Genomic DNA, 16,979 nt, shown 5'->3' with positions numbered 1-16,979 from the left:
AACGCTTGTCGTCTGCTTTACATTCTTCACGACTAAAATAATCTTCAACTTCAAGGCTGAGGGATTGATAACCTCATCTTTGGGATATAGTTTAGTTCTTTCCATTATGACCTTAAATTCACACTGATAAAGCCACAGGATGGCGAAACGTCTACAACGAAGATACCCAGATGTTGAAGAATTGAGACACTTATGCAACACATGGGGATCTTTACTGAAGAAACGTTTCGCCACACCTCTGGCCCCCATGCTGCATTTCCTACAAGAGTGATGGACTGAACACATCGATTCCAAGCTGAGGGACTGATTACCTTATCTCCTCTCCTTACCCATTTCTACTTTGTATTGGACTGATGAAGCCACTGTGTGGCGAAACCTTTCTTCAATAAAGATCCCCCATGTGTTGCGTATGTGTCTCAATTCTTCAACTTGTCGGTTTTTTAAACCATTCATCACATACCCAGATGTTGGACCTGCGTCTAATTCTTAAGATTTTCGAACTTTATCTTCCTTAAAGACCTTTTAATTTTTGTCTTTAGTAAGGATGGTCATCAGGACATTAACACCACTAAATTTTCTATCATTTAAGATGTGAAATATGTCTATATAATCTTCTCCATTTAATAAAATTAAATTACCCTTGTCTTTCATAATTATACTTTAGTTGTTAGACCAATTAAAACCTTATATACGTGAGAAACGTTGTGGTGATGCCGACACAATGAGGGAAAAATACACAGTTCAGAACATTTCTTAAAGGAACGTTTCGCTAGTCGTGGCGAAATGTTTCCTTTAATGACCTGAAGAGTTCATAAGTGTGTTTTTCCACACTCACCATTTGTGAGATAAACGCCACGTGTTTTAATAGTCTCGAAAAATTAAAAACCCATTTGAAAAAAATCCAATATACAAAAATGCTCAATGAAATCAAATGTAAAATTAGACAAAGGATATTTTGATAAATTAGACACATGTGCAACTCTTGGGTATCTTTATTGAGGAAACGTTTCGCCACACAGTGGCTTCATCAGTCCATACAAAGGAGAATCTTGAAGAACAGGAGGAGAATGAGGTAATCAGTCCCTCAACCTTGAGTCGATATGGTCAGTCCATCAATCTTGAGTCGATGTGGTCAGTCCATCAATCTTGAGTCGATGTGGTCAGTCCATCAATCTTGAGTCGATGTGGTCAGTCCATCAATCTTGAGTCGATGTGGTCAGTCCATCAATCTTGAGTCGATGTGGTCAGTCCATCAATCTTGAGTCGATGTGGTCAGTCCATCAATCTTGAGTCGATGTGGTCAGTCCATCAATCTTGAGTCGATGTGGTCAGTCCATCAATCTTGAATAGAATACGGCATAAGTGCGGAGAAGGAGCTTATAAACCGTATGGCAGGAGAGGTGCAGCAGTCGTAGGTGGTGTCACATTTGTTCAATGTTGAAGTAGGTCGTGTCCAAGTGTTAGGCAAGCGAAGAATTCCCAAGTATTAAGATCCCAAGAAGTTTCGCCAGTGTGTGGCGAAACGTTTCCTCAATAAAGATACCCAAGAGTTGCACATGTGTCTAATTTATCAACATGTCGGTTCTGTGAACCATTCATCTACAAAGAACATTTTAATCCCTTTGATAAAACTCTCTTCTCATCTTCATGCTAAAATATTATTTTATAGCATATATTTTGACGATTAAGAGCCGACTAATGCATTTTCTGACGTAACACATTTAGCTAAAATATGTAAATTATCGCAATTGTTGCTACAACTGCATTGCGAACATTTTATTCTATTAAATACCAAAGCTTATGAAGAATATAGAAATACTATTTCTTCTGTCAATAAGAAGGGGGAAGAAAATAGCTTAAATAGCAACAACGTTGCTATTTAAGTCAAAATCGCAAGTTTATTTCAGAATATGCATTGGACAATAAATTTAAAATTTTTTAATTCTTGGGTAGAATAGTTTGTTTGTGGGTTGTGTGAAGGACCTGTCTAGTTCGGCCAAAGGGCCTGCTGCAGTGTTCTCTTTCTTATGAGTCGCGCGTCAGGTGTTGCTTTGTTGTGGGATGTGATAGTGAGGTGTGGGCTAGACCCTTTATATGCCTTCCTTTGATGCATTACTTTTATTGTTCCTTGATAATGTGAGTAGTCAGGAAAGCGCTTGGAATTTCTCTTCTTTCACAATGGTTGTTTTGTGTGTGTATATATATATATATATTATATATATATATATATATATATATATATATATATATATATATATATATATATATATATATATATATACATATATATATATATGAATGATACATCCAGTCTCCTGGAGGGAGACTCGAGCCATGGTTAACTTGTGCGGCAGGTTGCAGGTGAGTAATTGTAATGCTGAGTGGTTATAATATTGCTGGTGTGCGTGTGAACCAGGATTGAATCAACCCAGTAACTCTGGTGGTGTGGTGGGCAGGTAGCAAGGACTAGTACTTGGTAGGCATTTAGGCTGTCAACCAGCGATTTTTTTTAGGGAGTTGGGACAGACACTACAAACTGATGGTACGTACGTACGTACTTCCCTCTCCCTCACAGAGAGAGAGAGAGAGAGAGAGAGAGAGAGAGAGAGAGAGAGAGAGAGAGAGAGAGAGAGAGAGAGAGAGAGAGAGAGAGAGAGAGAGAAAGAGAAAGAGAAATTACCTCCAAATCATTGCAAACGTTCATTAACGTCTTCCTCTTGACAACATACATAAAGCACTCTCAACTGCGAGGCACTTACCATGACACAAGTGCCTCATATTAACCTGACTCCTGTCACATGAAAAAACAAAAAACCAGCCTATAAAAATAAACGTATTACAGCTAAAGAATTTAACTAGACATAAGAACTTTCTTAACAAACAAGTCAATATAATACGATGACCATTTACCAATACACAGTACATGATACACAGTACACGATACATGCTACACAGTACACAAAGGCATGGGAAATGAAAGGGTAGATTATAAGAACCCTCAAAACAAGAGCAGTAACGTTTATGATGGAACTGTCTAGATAATGAACAACTGTCAGTGAGTAATGAGAAGAACGCTGTAACCACTCAGCCACGAGGGTTCTAACAGGATGACTTTACAACCAGCGCTTCTGTGACCTACTTGCACCACCAGCAGCCACCAACTGTGACCTGGTTGCACCACCAGCAGCCACCAACTGTGACCTGGTTGCACCACCAGCAGCCACCAACTGTGACCTGGTTGCACCACCAGCAGCCACCAACTGTGACCTGGTTGCACCACCAGCAGCCACCAACTGTGACCTGGTTGCACCACCAGCAGCCACCAACTGTGACCTGGTTGCACCACCAGCAGCCACCAACTGTGACCTGGTTGCACCACCAGCAGCCACCAACTGTGACCTGGTTGCACCACCAGCAGCCACCAACTGTGACTTCCCTGACTTTCTCATTCCACAGCTCCCTTGCTATCAGTAGGTCGCTACGACCTACTCCAGGTCAACACCCAGGTATCTACTTACTGCTAGGTCAACATACAGGTACCTACTTACTACTAGGTCAACACCCAGGTACCTACTTACTGCTAGGTCAAACACCCAGGTATCTACTCACTGCTAGGTCAACACGCAGGTACCTACTTACTGCTAGGTCAAACACCCAGATATCTACTTACTGCTACGTCAACACCCAGGCATCTACTTACTGCTAGGTCAACATACAGGTACCTACTTACTACTAGGTCAACACCCAGGTACCTACTTACTGCTAGGTCAACACCCAGGTATCTACTTACTGCTAGGTCAACACGCAGGTATCTACTTACTGCTAGGTCAACACTCAGGTACCTACTTACTGCTAGGTCAACACCCAGGTATCTACTTACTGCTAGGTCAACACCCAGGTGCCTATTTACTGCTAGGTCAAACACGCAGGTATCTACTTACTGCTAGGTCAAACACGCAGGTATCTACTTACTGCTAGGTCAAACACGCAGGTATCTACTTACTGCTAGGTCAACAGTCAGGTACCTACTTACTGCTAGGTTAACACCCAGGTATCTACTTACTGCTAGGTCAACACCCAGGTATCTACTTACTGCTAGGTCAACACCCAGGTACCTACTTACTGCTAGGTCAACACCCAGGTATCTACTTACTGCTAGGTCAACACCCAGGTATCTACTTACTGCTAGGTCAAACACCCAGGTATCTACTTACTGCTAGGTCAACACCCAGGTACCTATTTACTGCTAGGTCAAACACGCAGGTATCTACTTACTGCTAGGTCAACACGCAGGTATCTACTTACTGCTAGGTCAACACGCAGGTATCTACTTACTGCTAGGTCAACACCCAGGTATCTACTTACTGCTAGGTCAACACTCAGGGACCTACTTACTGCTAGGTCAACACCCAGGTGCCTATTTACTGCTAGGTCAAACACGCAGGTATCTACTTACTGCAAGGTCAACATACAGGTACCTACTTACTGCTAGGTCAACACTCAGGTGCCTATTTACTGCTAGGTCAAACACGCAGGTATCTACTTACTGCTAGGTCAAACACCCAGGTATCTACTTACTGCTAGGTCAACACCCAGGTATCTACTTACTGCTAGGTCAACACTCAGGTACCTACTTACTGCTAGGTCAACACTCAGGTGCCTATTTACTGCTAGGTCAAACACGCAGGTATCTACTTACTGCTAGGTCAACACCCAGGTATCTACTTACTGCTAGGTCAACACTCAGGTACCTACTTACTGCTAGGTCAACACCCAGGTATCTACTTACTGCTAGGTCAACACCCAGGTGCCTATTTACTGCTAGGTCAAACACGCAGGTATCTACTTACTGCTAGGTCAAACACGCAGGTATCTACTTACTGCTAGGTCAACATACAGGTACCTACTTACTGCTAGGTCAACACTCAGGTGCCTATTTACTGCTAGGTCAAACACGCAGGTATCTACTTACTGCTAGGTCAATAGGGGCAGGTACAAGGAAAATTGCCCAGCATTTACATTCGTTCCGGAAATCGATCCTTGGTCCTTTGGTATGAGAGGCGAGGGCGCTACCAACTGAGTCACAAGGTGGTTTAGAATAGATGCGTTGTGAAAGCTTCTGGTGGTACTAGACGAGGCAGTGGTGACACCTGGTGGCTGCTGATATAAGCATGTCACGGCAGTGCTGGCTAGGAAGGCATCCTATTAGAACCATCCAGGCTGAAGAGTGCTGGGTCTGCTAACTGCATGTACTACGGTTCGAGTCCCCGTCCATTTTTGTTTATTCATTGACGGTACCACAGAACCTCCATGTACCCCTGAGCCTCCATGTACCCCTGAACCTCCATGTACCACTGAACCTCCGCTGTAAAGACAACCTGCCACTGGGCGGAGGTGTTATTGAAGTGAACCTGTAATAACGTTCAAGTCAGGCGTGTTAAAAACGTTGAAGCTTTTCAAGGGGTTCAAGAAGTTCTTGGAAAGGTTTCAATGTGCTGAAAATAGAGGATGGAGACAGAGGGGGGGGGAGATAGAAAGGGGAGAGAGGGAGGGAGGAAGGGAGAGAGAGACAGAGAGACAGACACAGACTAAAAAGAGCAAGAAATTCCTAGGGTTGTGCCGTAGGCTTGAATTCAAAGATTATTCCACCTAGTGCTTCCCAGAGGTTTTACCAGATTTGCAGATTCCCAGACCATTCCTGGAGTCCTCCAGACACACCACAAGATGTGTCAACAAGCAACACCTGTCATACACCTGTAACCTGTGTCGTGGGTTGTGCTACTCTGGTAGCCCATCTAGGCATCCTTGCTGACCGCCTGGTCAACCAGGCTGTTGGTGCCAGCGTCTAGCATGCCCACATAGCCATCATAACCTGGTTCATCAGCCATATTTAAGACGTAGTGGACTAGTTTCCTCTTGAAAACTCCAAGTAACGCTAACATAATATTAAAGAGTAGGTTAAGGGGGATGTTTAAGAGCAGGGGTGCTAAGGGTAAAGGGAGCTTAAGGGGCTAAAAAGGACGTTTAAGGGCTAAAATGTCGTTTAAGGAGCTAAAAGGTCTTGAAGGAGGCTGAAAGGTTTTGAAGGAGGCTAAAAGGTCTTGAAAAGGGCTAAAAGGTCTTGAAAAGGGCTAAAAGGTCTTGAAAAGGGCTAAAAGGTCTTGAAGGGGGCTGAAAGGTCTTGAAGGGGGGCTGAAAGGTCTTGAAGGGGGGCTGAAAGGTCTTGAAGGGGCTAAAAGGGTGCTTAAAGCTGAAAGGAGTTTAAAGTCCTTTGAAAATTTAATGGGTAGGTATTTAGAGCTAAGGGAAGTGTTGATAAGTCTTTCAAAAGTTGGGCATTTAAAGTGTATTTAAGGGTCGGGGGTGATTAGGGAAAGACAGGCACTTAAGGGAAGGCTGTTTTCAGTAGCACACATTCAGGGTCACATATTAAGGGCAGGACGATTGAAGGTTGAAGAATTAAGGTATCTACAAGGGTGATTAATAGGGTAATTAGGATATTTAAACCGATCAGGGTCATTAGGGAAGCTTTCCCAAAGTTCAAGAAGTTTTTAAAAGTTTAGAGGTCATTAAGAGAGCTTCTGACAGTTTCACAAGTAATTACCGAAGGTTTTTACAATTTCAGGAATAATTACGAAAGGTTTTTACAGTTTCTGAAGTAATTCCATTACAACTTTCCTAGCAAGTAATTATGAACATTCTTTACATTGTTTCAAGTTCACAGCTATATAGAAAAGCTATCTAGATTTTCGGAGGTAACTAATAGAAACCATTTACATGTTCAGGTGTAAAAAGAGAAGCCTTTTACTGGCTATGGAATGAAAGAAATAATGACTAACGGAGTACAGGACAATCAAATCATTCAGTAGAGCCAAAGTCCCATGTACGAGACTTTGTAGTAATGATGTTAGAAGATCTCACATTCAAGGATCACAACAATGCTGGTATTGCTACTACAAGGGAAATGAGCTGGATAACTAGAAGTTTCAGGACAAGAGATGCTAAGATAATGATGCTGCTCTTTGAGTTACTTGTTCTCTGGCTGTAATATTGTTGTAGACTGACGATCACCTTAACGGCAGGTGATATTGTTAATCTCGCCTACCTTAGAGGGACTGGTTCCAAACTTAAAGTGGGAGTTGTCACAGTTGCTCTTTGCTGATGACACTGTGCTCTTGGGTGATTCTGAAGAGAAGTTGCAGAGACTGGTGGATGAATTTGGTAGGGTGTGCAAAAGAAGAAAATTGAAAGTGAATACAGGAAAGAGTAAGGTTATGAGGATAAAAAAAAGATTAGGTGATGAAAGATTGGATATCAGATTGGAGGGAGAGAGTATGGAGGAGGTGAATGTATTCAGATATTTGGGAGTGGACGTGTCAGCGGATGGGTCTATGAAAGATGATGTGAATCATAGAATTGATGAGGGGAAAAGGGTGAGCGGTGCACTTAGTCTGTGGAGACAAAGAACTTTGTCCTTGGAGGCAAAGAGGGGAATGTATGAGAGTATAGTTTTACCAACGCTCTTATATGGGTATGAAGCATGGGTGATAAATGTTGCAGCGAGGAGAAGGCTGGAGGCAGTGGAGATGTCATGTCTGAGGGCAATGTGTGGTGTGAATATAATGCAGAGAATTCGTAGTTTGGAAGTTAGGAGGAGGTGCGAGATTACCAAAACTGTTGTCCAGAGGGCTGAGGAAGGGCTGCTGATGTGGTTCGGACATGTAGAGAGAATGGAGCGAAACAGAATGACTTCAAGAGTGTATCAGTCTGTAGTGGAAGGAAGGCGGGGTAGGGGTCGGCCTAGGAAAGGTTGGAGGGAGGGGGTAAAGGAGGTTTTGTGTGCAAGGGGCTTGGACTTCTAGCAGGCATGCGTGAGCTTGTTTGATAGGAGTGAATGGAGACAAATGGTTTTTAATACTTGACGTGCTGTTGGAGTGTGAGCAAAGTAACATTTATGAAGGGATTCAGGGAAAGCGGCAGGCCGGACTTGAGTCCTGGAGATGGGAAGTACAGTGCCTGCACTCTGAAGGAGGGGTGTTAATGTTACAGTTTAAAAACTGTAGTGTAAAGCACCCTTCTGGCAAGACAGTGATGGAGTGAATGATGGTGAAAGTTTTTCTTTTTCGGGCCACCCTGCCTTGGTGGGAATCGGCCAGTGTGTTAATAAATAATAAATAACAAGAGACTTGGCAGACGGTGCAAAGTACCTCCACTATATGGCAAGGATACAACGAGTGCACTGAGAACTAAGTGCCAGAGGTCCTCGACTCCTCAATGCCCTTCCTCCGTGCATCAGGGAAATTATCAACAAACCTTTGGCTGCCCTCAAGAAGGAACTGGACAAGTTCCTCAAATCAGTGCCTGACCAGCCAGGTTGAGGTTCGTACGTTCGACTGCGTGCGGCCAGCAATAACAATCTGGCTGACCAGGCCTTCATCCACCAGGAGGCCTGGTCTGGGACCGGACTGTGGAGGCACTGACCCCAATTAACATCTTTCAGGTATGGAAATAAATGGAATAAAATACCGACACAATGGAAATATAAACACATATGCAGTATAATGTGATCCTTTATTGACAACGTTTCGCCCACACACTGGGCTTTTTCAAGTCACAAACAGATCTACCTGAGGTGGAAGGTACGCGAGTATTTATAGTCAGGTTCAGAATGCTGAGGTCAGGTGGTGAATGCTGCATCTGATGTACCGAGTGGGGTTATAGAGTCTAAAATCTATAACCCTACTCGCATCATCATCAGATGCAGCATTCTCCACCTGACCTCAACATTCTGAACCTGACTATAAATACTCGCGAATATTGCCAGCATCACCGCTGCTCCACCGCTGTCACAACCTCCACTAGACACAGAGATGGACCAGAGACCACTGAGACGGTCGGCAAACCCCACCAATGAGAGTCCACTACCGCTTGCATCCACTGCTAGAGCAACTGACCAGTCGGAAATCTCGCCTTCACCAGTTCAGCCACCAGCCAAGAAAGCAAAAACACAAGAAACTGTGGATGCACCTCACGGTGCCACTGACACTGCTGCACCACAACAAGTCCGATGCCTGAAGGGTGTATACTTCTACACAACCAAGCAGTATAAGAACAGAATGATGTCTTCAGAAATCCATCAGCACCTCCAGGACGGAACAGTCAAGTATACCTACGACCAAACTGTTACATACATCACTGCAGACATGACCAGACTACTCACTGCCAACACCCAACACCTTGTGGAAGTCGAGTACACCTCGAAGAGGAAATTCAGGATGCTTCAGAATGGGGACCTTGAAGACGGTACCCTCGTCTAGCACGACTATCCATGACCATTCACCATGAAGATAAGTTTCCCCAGCACTTTGCTGTCTGCTAAAGCTGGGGTGTGGCTCCAATCGACCCTGTAACTGCTGCCTCTGCCCGACTGTGCTTCTCTTCGGGGAAGTCAGCGCAAGATAGAAGACGACGACACCCTCCAACCGGAGGGCCAAGAAAGAAGATAATCGTCACCCCCCACCCGGGGGGCCACTTCCGGGTCACCATCTGGAGAAGAGCCGGGCCGGAAGTACCGGCGAATCAACATGAATGAATGAATGATAATGAACACCAACACACGACACTCCACACAGGAGAGCACAGCGCTAGCATGATCGACACCATGCCAGGGCAGGGTTGGTGCCAGAGCCCGAGTTTGTAGCTCACAAAATGAGAGGGGTACTTGTGCCTCCTCCCATGGGAGACTTAGGTCTCAGACACTCCCTAGACAGGGAGCCAGTGCCGGGCCACCACTTGGAAGGGCCCGGGCCAGGTAGAGCTGTTTGTGACTTGAAAAAGCTCACTGTGTGGGCGAAACGTTGTCAATAAAGGATCACATTATACTGCATATGTGTTTGTATTTCCATCTTTCAGGTATCTTTCAGCTACCACTGAGGAGCCTTTTAAAACTGTTAGTATGGACTCTCAACGGTCAAGTGGGTCTTTAAGAAACAAGGGGGTCTTTAAAGGGAACAGGGGGGGGTCCCCTTGGTCCCCCGGGGGAGGGGGATTCAGGGTGATCAAGGTGCTTCCTCCTTCACTGAAAGGGGATCGAAGACTTTCAGAACTTCATAGGAAGTGTTTAGTGATGGGAGTAGAGGAAGTGTGTTTAGTGATGGGAGTAGAGGAAGTGTGTTTAGTGATGGGGGTAGTGTTTAGTGACGGGATTAGAAGGTGTTTAGCGATGGGAGTAGAGGAAGTGTGTTTAGTGATGGGAGTAGAGGAAGTGTGTTTAGTGATGGGAGTAGAGGAAGTGTGTTTAGGAATGGGGGTAGAGGAAGTGTGTTTAGTGATGGGAGTAGAGGAAGTGTGTTTAGTGATGGGAGTAGAGGAAGTGTGTTTAGTGATGGGAGTAGAGGAAGTGTGTTTAGGGATGGGAGTAGAGGAAGTGTGTTTAGGGATGGGAGTAGAGGAAGTGTGTTTAGTGATGGGAGTAGAGGAAGTGTGTTTAGGGATGGGAGTAGAGGAAATGTGTTTAGTGATGGGGGTAGAGGAAGTGTGTTTAGTGATAGGGGTAGATGAAGTGTATTTAGTGATGGGGTTATAAGAGTGATGGGTAGGAGAGTTTGTGGGGATGGAATTCAGTAATAAGAATATTTCCCTAAATATATTTGGGCGAGTAACCTGTGACTGCTTTAACCAGTTCTTTCCACCCTGACAGCCAACACTAAAACTAGGATTCCTGGTTGACAGTCTGGTTAGCCAGCAAGCGTGTGAGTGTGTTAGGAGTAAATGGAGACAAATGGTTTTTAAGACTTGACGTGCTGTTGGAGTGGTGTGTGTGTGTGTGTGTGTGTGTGTGTGTGTGTGTGTGTGTGTGTGTGTGTGTGTGTGTGTGTGTGTGTGTGTGTGTGTGTGTGCGCGCGCGCGCGCAAGGTAACATTTATGAAGGGATTCAGGGAAACTGGCAGGCCGGACTTGAGTCCTGGAGATGGGAAGTACAGTGTCTGCACTCTGGAGGGAAGAGAGAGAGAGAGAGAGAGAGAGAGAGAGAGAGAGAGAGAGAATGAGAGAATGAGAGAGAGAGAATGAGAGAATGAGAGAGAGAGAGAATGAGAGAAAATGAGAGAGAATGAGAGAGAAAATGAGAATGAGAGAGAAAATGAGAGAGAATGAGAGAGAATGAGAGAGAATGAGAGAGAATGAGAGAGAGAGAGAATGAGAGAGAGAGAGAATGAGAGAGAGAGAATGAGAGAGAGAGAATGAGAGAATGAGAGAGACAGAAAGAATGAAAGAGAATGAAAGAGAATGAGAGAGAGAGAGAGAGAGAGAGAGAGAGAGAGAGAGAGAGAGAGAGAGAGAGAGAGAGAATGAATTAACAAAAGTGTTGAGGAGGGTAAAAAGCGCGAGTGCGGAATTCTCATTAACAAAGCGACCGACAACAACCCCCAACACCTCCCCTCCCCCCCCACCTCTTTCCCCGAGCACAATATTACTTTCCAAATTTTCCCTTAGGCCTCCTCTAAGCCTACTTTTTCCAATTACTCAAATGGAGACGAGACGAAAAAATATCTGCGGTGTCCGGCAGCCTATTATAAAAGAAAATAATAAACTTTCCAATAAGCTCCAGAACCATCGATCCTCAGAACCTCCCTGTCCCAGAACCTCAAGCAACCTCAGAACCTCCCTGTCCCAGAACCTCAAGCAACCTCAGAACCTCCCTGTCCCAGAACCTCAAGCAACCTCAGAACATCCCCTGAACGAGCCAAACACCACCGTCGACAACACATTACAGGACGGGAGAGGGATGCATGTGTTTGTAATATATATATATATTATACACACAGACACACACACACACAGACACACACACACACACACACACACACACACACACACACACACACACACACACACACACACACACACACACTGACAAGGTGACAGCAGTAAGATAAGAGAGGGGTGGGTGGATTACATTTTCTTGGACTGCAAGAAGGCGTTTGACACAGTTCCACACAAGAGATTAGTGCAAAAACTGGAGGACCAAGCAGGAATAACAGGGAAGGCACTACAATGGATCAGGAAATACTTGTCAGGAAGACAGCAGCGAGTCATGGTACGTGGCGAGGTGTCAGAGTGGGCACCTGTGACCAGCGGGGTCCCACAGGGGTCAGTCCTAGGACCAGTGCTGTTTCTGGTATTTGTGAACGACATGACGGAAGGAATAGACTCTGAGGTGTCCCTGTTTGCAGATGACGTGAAGTTGATGAGAAGAATTCACTCGATCGAAGACCAGGCAGAACTACAAAGGGATCTGGACAGGCTGCAGACTTGGTCCAGCAATTGTCTCCTGGAGTTCAATCCCAGCAAGTGCAAAGCCATGAAGATTGGGGAAGGGCAAATAAGACCGCAGACTGAGTACAGTCTAGGGAGCCAGAGACTACAAACCTCACTCAAGGAAAAAGATCTTAGGGTGAGTATAACACCAGGCACATCTCCTGAAGCGCACATCAACCAAATAACTGCTGCAGCATATGGGCGCCTGGCAAACCTCAGAACAGCATTCCGACATCTTAATAAGGAATCGTTCAGGACCCTGTACACCGTGTACGTTAGGCCCATATTGGAGTATGCGGCACCAGTTTGGAACCCACACCTAGCCAAGCACGTAAAGAAACTAGAGAAAGTGCAAAGGTTTGCAACAAGACTAGTCCCAGAGCTAAGAGGTATGTCCTACGAGGAGAGGTTAAGGGAAATCAACCTGACGACACTGGAGGACAGGAGAGATAGGGGGGACATGATAACGACATACAAAATACTGAGAGGAATTGACAAGGTGGACAAAGACAGGATGTTCCAGAGATTGGACACAGTAACAAGGGGACACAGTTGGAAGTTGAAGACACAGATGAATCACAGGGATGTTAGGAAGTATTTCTTCAGCCACAGAGTAGTCAGTAAGTGGAATAGTTTGGGAAGCGATGTAGTGGAGGCAGGATCCATACATAGCTTTAAGCAAAGGTATGATAAAGCTCACGGTTCAGGGAGAGCGACCTAGTAGCGACCAGTTAAGAGGCGGGGCCAGGAGCTCGGACTCGACCCCTGCAACCTCAACTAGGTGAGTACAACTAGGCGAGTACACACATGCACACATACAGTCCACAGCAGGATTCGACCCCGCAAACTCGGCATAAGAGTACAGAGTACTTTATCCACAACGCCAGACTGGAGTCTGCCACTGTGTACTCTGATTCCGAGTTTGTGGGTTCGAATCCTGCTGTGGACTGAGAGAGAATGTTTGTAAATAATTTCGCCTGTTTGCGAATTGTTAAGCATATATACATGTAACCCTCTCTCCCCCCTCCCTCTCACAGATGATCACCAAGAGAGGTTCCAAACGTTTATCATGATCGTAGACTTCCTAGTCTAGGAGTCAAAGGATCGTCCAGAAGAGAATTAGGCTCCTGGTGGCTGTTTCACAATAAGATCGAGGAGTGGTTATCTGTCTCTCTCTCTGTCTCTCTGTCTCTGTCTCTCTCTCTCTCTCTCTCTCTCTCTCTCTCTCTCTCTCTCTCTCTCTGGTATAAGTATTTGTTAGATGTAAGCAGGACAGACGCCAATCACTTTAATATCTCGTGCACAATGATGTCAGATCATACAATCACAGCCAAGCAACTCATGATTACCCTTTTAACAGTTACGACAGCTTCATATATGCTGCCTAAGGGCAGACACACCGGACATGCTGTAAAAACAAACACAGCCTTAAGCCAAAACCAGAATCAGTCTGGAGGGTGTTCGAGGGGTCAACGCCCCTGGTTCGTGACTACGGTAAAAACAGTACTTACAAAACACACTACTTATACCATCAACGAGGAAACAAACTATTTTAATTTTAATTAAAACAAATGTGGATTCACATTTACACATGTCAGGACAATCATCTCCACCAGGTGCCAGATCAACCAGGCTGTGACTGATACGTGGGCCAGCAGGCCACCAGCACCAACAGCCTGGTTGAGAAGGCAAGCACCAGACGAGGCTGGCCCCAAGACCAGGCTCCAAGAGTAGAAAACCTCTCCAAAACAACAAGGTAAATCAAAGGTACTGGACCAGAGTAGGTCTCTCCTGTCCCTCAAATCTGTAACAACTCCGACAGCTTGGGATGACTAAACAAAACAGTGTAGAATACAGAGATTTTTTAAAAAAAAACCTTCAACATGTGTGATGGTGGTGTAACAGCCAACATAATGAGCGCAAAAGGTGAACTGGATAAAATGGACAGATGCATGTTTAATTTACAAAATCAGACACGGTGTAACAGTCAATAAGAGCAAATCAGAGACCGCCCTAGGAAGCGAGAAGAGACACACAGAACCAGGTATATGTAATTTGTCAGGCCCAGTGCAGGGAAGGAAGCACAAGCCAGGAGCTGCGACTCGACCCATGCAGCCACATACAGGTGAGCAGAAGTGTGGCCCACATACCTGTTAAATCACCTGAAAAAGTGAGAGACCAAAGGTTTGCAACCAGAACAGCACTAGAATTCAGAAGACTGACATATAATGAGACTCAAACCACGGAACGGGAGGGGCAAGGGGGGTTGAAATATACCTACTTGGATGCATCCTGTTAAGAGTCAACTGGTCCAGTGGTTAACGCACTGGCCTCAGAGTTATAGGACTCACCTGCCATGGGTTAAACCCCCCACCTGTTCCCTGATTTGTTTGCAATCCTGTAATTACGATTTCCTGAGTCTACAATGGAAGACAAGAACCACAACTGACTACCATGGAAGACCAGAACCACAACTGACTACCATGGAAGACCAGAACCACAGCTGACTACCATGGAAGACCAGAACCACAGCTGACTACCATGGAAGACCAGAACCACAGCTGACTACCATGGAAGACAAGAACCACAGCTGACTACCATGGAAGACAAGAACCACAACTGACTACCATGGAAGACAAGAACCACAACTGACTACCATGGAAGACAAGAACCACAGCTGACTACCATGGAAGACAAGAACCACAGCTGACTACCATGGAAGACAAGAACCACAGCTGACTACCATGGAAGACAAGAACCACAGCTGACTACCATGGAAGACAAGAACCACAACTGACTACCATGGAAGACAAGAACCACAACTGACTACCATGGAAGACCAGAACCACAACTGACTACCATGGAAGACCAGAACCACAACTGACTACCATGGAAGACAAGAACCACAACTGACTACCATGGAAGACAAGAACCACAACTGACTACCATGGAAGACAAGAACCACAGCTGACTACCATGGAAGACAAGAACCACAGCTGACTACCATGGAAGACAAGAACCACAGCTGACTACCATGGAAAACCAGAACTACAGCTGACTACCATAGAAGACAAGAACCACAGTTGACTACCATGGAAGACCAAAACCACAGCTGACTACCATGGAAGACCAGAACTACAGCTGACTACCATGGAAGACAAGAACCACAGTTGACTACCATGGAAGACCAAAACCACAGCTGACTACCATGGAAGACCAGAACCACAGTTGACTACCATGGAAGACCAGAACCACAGTTGACTACCATGAAAGACAAGAACCACAGTTGACTACCATGGAAGACCAAAACCACAGCTGACTACCATGGAAGACCAGAACCACAGCTGACTACCATGGAAGACCAAAACCACAGCTGACTACCATGGAAGACCAAAACCACAGTTGACTACCATGAAAGACAAGAACCACAGCTGACTACCATGGAAGACCAAAACCACAGTTGACTACCATGGAAGACAACCACAGTTGACTACCATGGAAGACAAGAACCACGTAAGACATACTCGCAACACACAAAACACTCACCAGATATTCGCAATGATGACAAACATTATTTAAAACAAGAACACAGAAGAGATATCAGATGGCAGCTTAAAAACGAGGATTTTTGACGAAGTCAGGTAATGCTTTAATTTCATGGTCTAGGACGCGGAGTGATCTGCATGAAGACTTAATGGAGAGGTGGATTCAGACGCTTCAAGTACAGGTATGACACGACCAGGGAGACTAAAATCAGTAAAAGCCGCTTGATAGTGATGCAAAAACGAATCCAACAGCCGTGAATCAAAGTGTACACATACATTGGAGCGGTGAATCGATTCTTGCAAGCATAAATGGGAGAGTACACGTACACACACACAAGGCTGTGACTCAACCCCTACAACCACAAACAGGTGAGCGCACGCACGAGGCCTGGTCACAGACAGGGCCGCGGGGGCGTTGACCCCCGGAACTCTCTCCAGGTAAACACAAACACACACACACACCACAGCTGACTGCCATGGAAGACAAGAGGTGGGGGGCAGGAGCCATGAATCGACCCCTGCAACCACAACTAGATGAGTACACACACACACACACACACACACACACACAAATCCTGATATAACAGATGCTTCAGCATAAACTATGACACATGTACAAACGTAAATTGAAGCGACAAAGTGAAAATATAAGAGTGTCTTGCGAGGCAAGAGCAACACAGTTGTTGCAACATTAAGAGAGCGGAAGTACCCACCAGCCTGGATGTTGTCCCTGATGATAACTACGTGGTTGTCACGGTCTGGTCTGGTGTGCTCGTGCCAGAACCCAACCACGTGACCCAGCTCGTGAACCACGATGCCGAACTTGTCGCAGTTCTTACCGATGCTCAACGCCTGGGGACCGTTCCCGCGCTTACCAACGAACGAACAGCACCTGCAACACACAACAATGTTATCACTGGAGAGAACAGCACCTGCAACACACAACAATGTTATCACTGGAGAGAACAGCACCTGCAACACACAACAATGTTATCACTGGAGAGAACAGCACCTGCAACACACAACAATGTTATCACTGGAGAGAACAGCACCTGCAACACACAACAATGTTATCAGAGGACAAAACAGCACCTGCAATACAAAGTTATCAGAGGA

At 45.3% G+C, this 16,979-nt stretch overlaps 1 protein-coding gene across 1 annotated transcript in view; it reads right to left on the bottom strand.

The window, feature by feature from the left end:
* LOC128687037 (protein tolkin) overlaps positions 1-16,979 on the bottom strand; it is a 449,316-nt gene that overhangs the window by 334,226 nt on the left and 98,111 nt on the right. Inside the window, exon 5 of the mRNA XM_070082113.1 lies at positions 16,577-16,755. Coding sequence (XP_069938214.1) covers positions 16,577-16,755 — 179 coding nt within the window. The remainder of the gene's footprint in view (positions 1-16,576; positions 16,756-16,979) is intronic.

The sequence above is a fragment of the Cherax quadricarinatus genome, chromosome 7, assembly GCF_038502225.1.
Source record: "Cherax quadricarinatus isolate ZL_2023a chromosome 7, ASM3850222v1, whole genome shotgun sequence".
In the NCBI taxonomy this organism is placed as follows: Eukaryota; Metazoa; Arthropoda; class Malacostraca; order Decapoda; family Parastacidae; genus Cherax; species Cherax quadricarinatus.
Note: the sequence above shows the minus strand (reverse complement) of the source record. Positions and strands in the feature narration are given on the sequence as shown.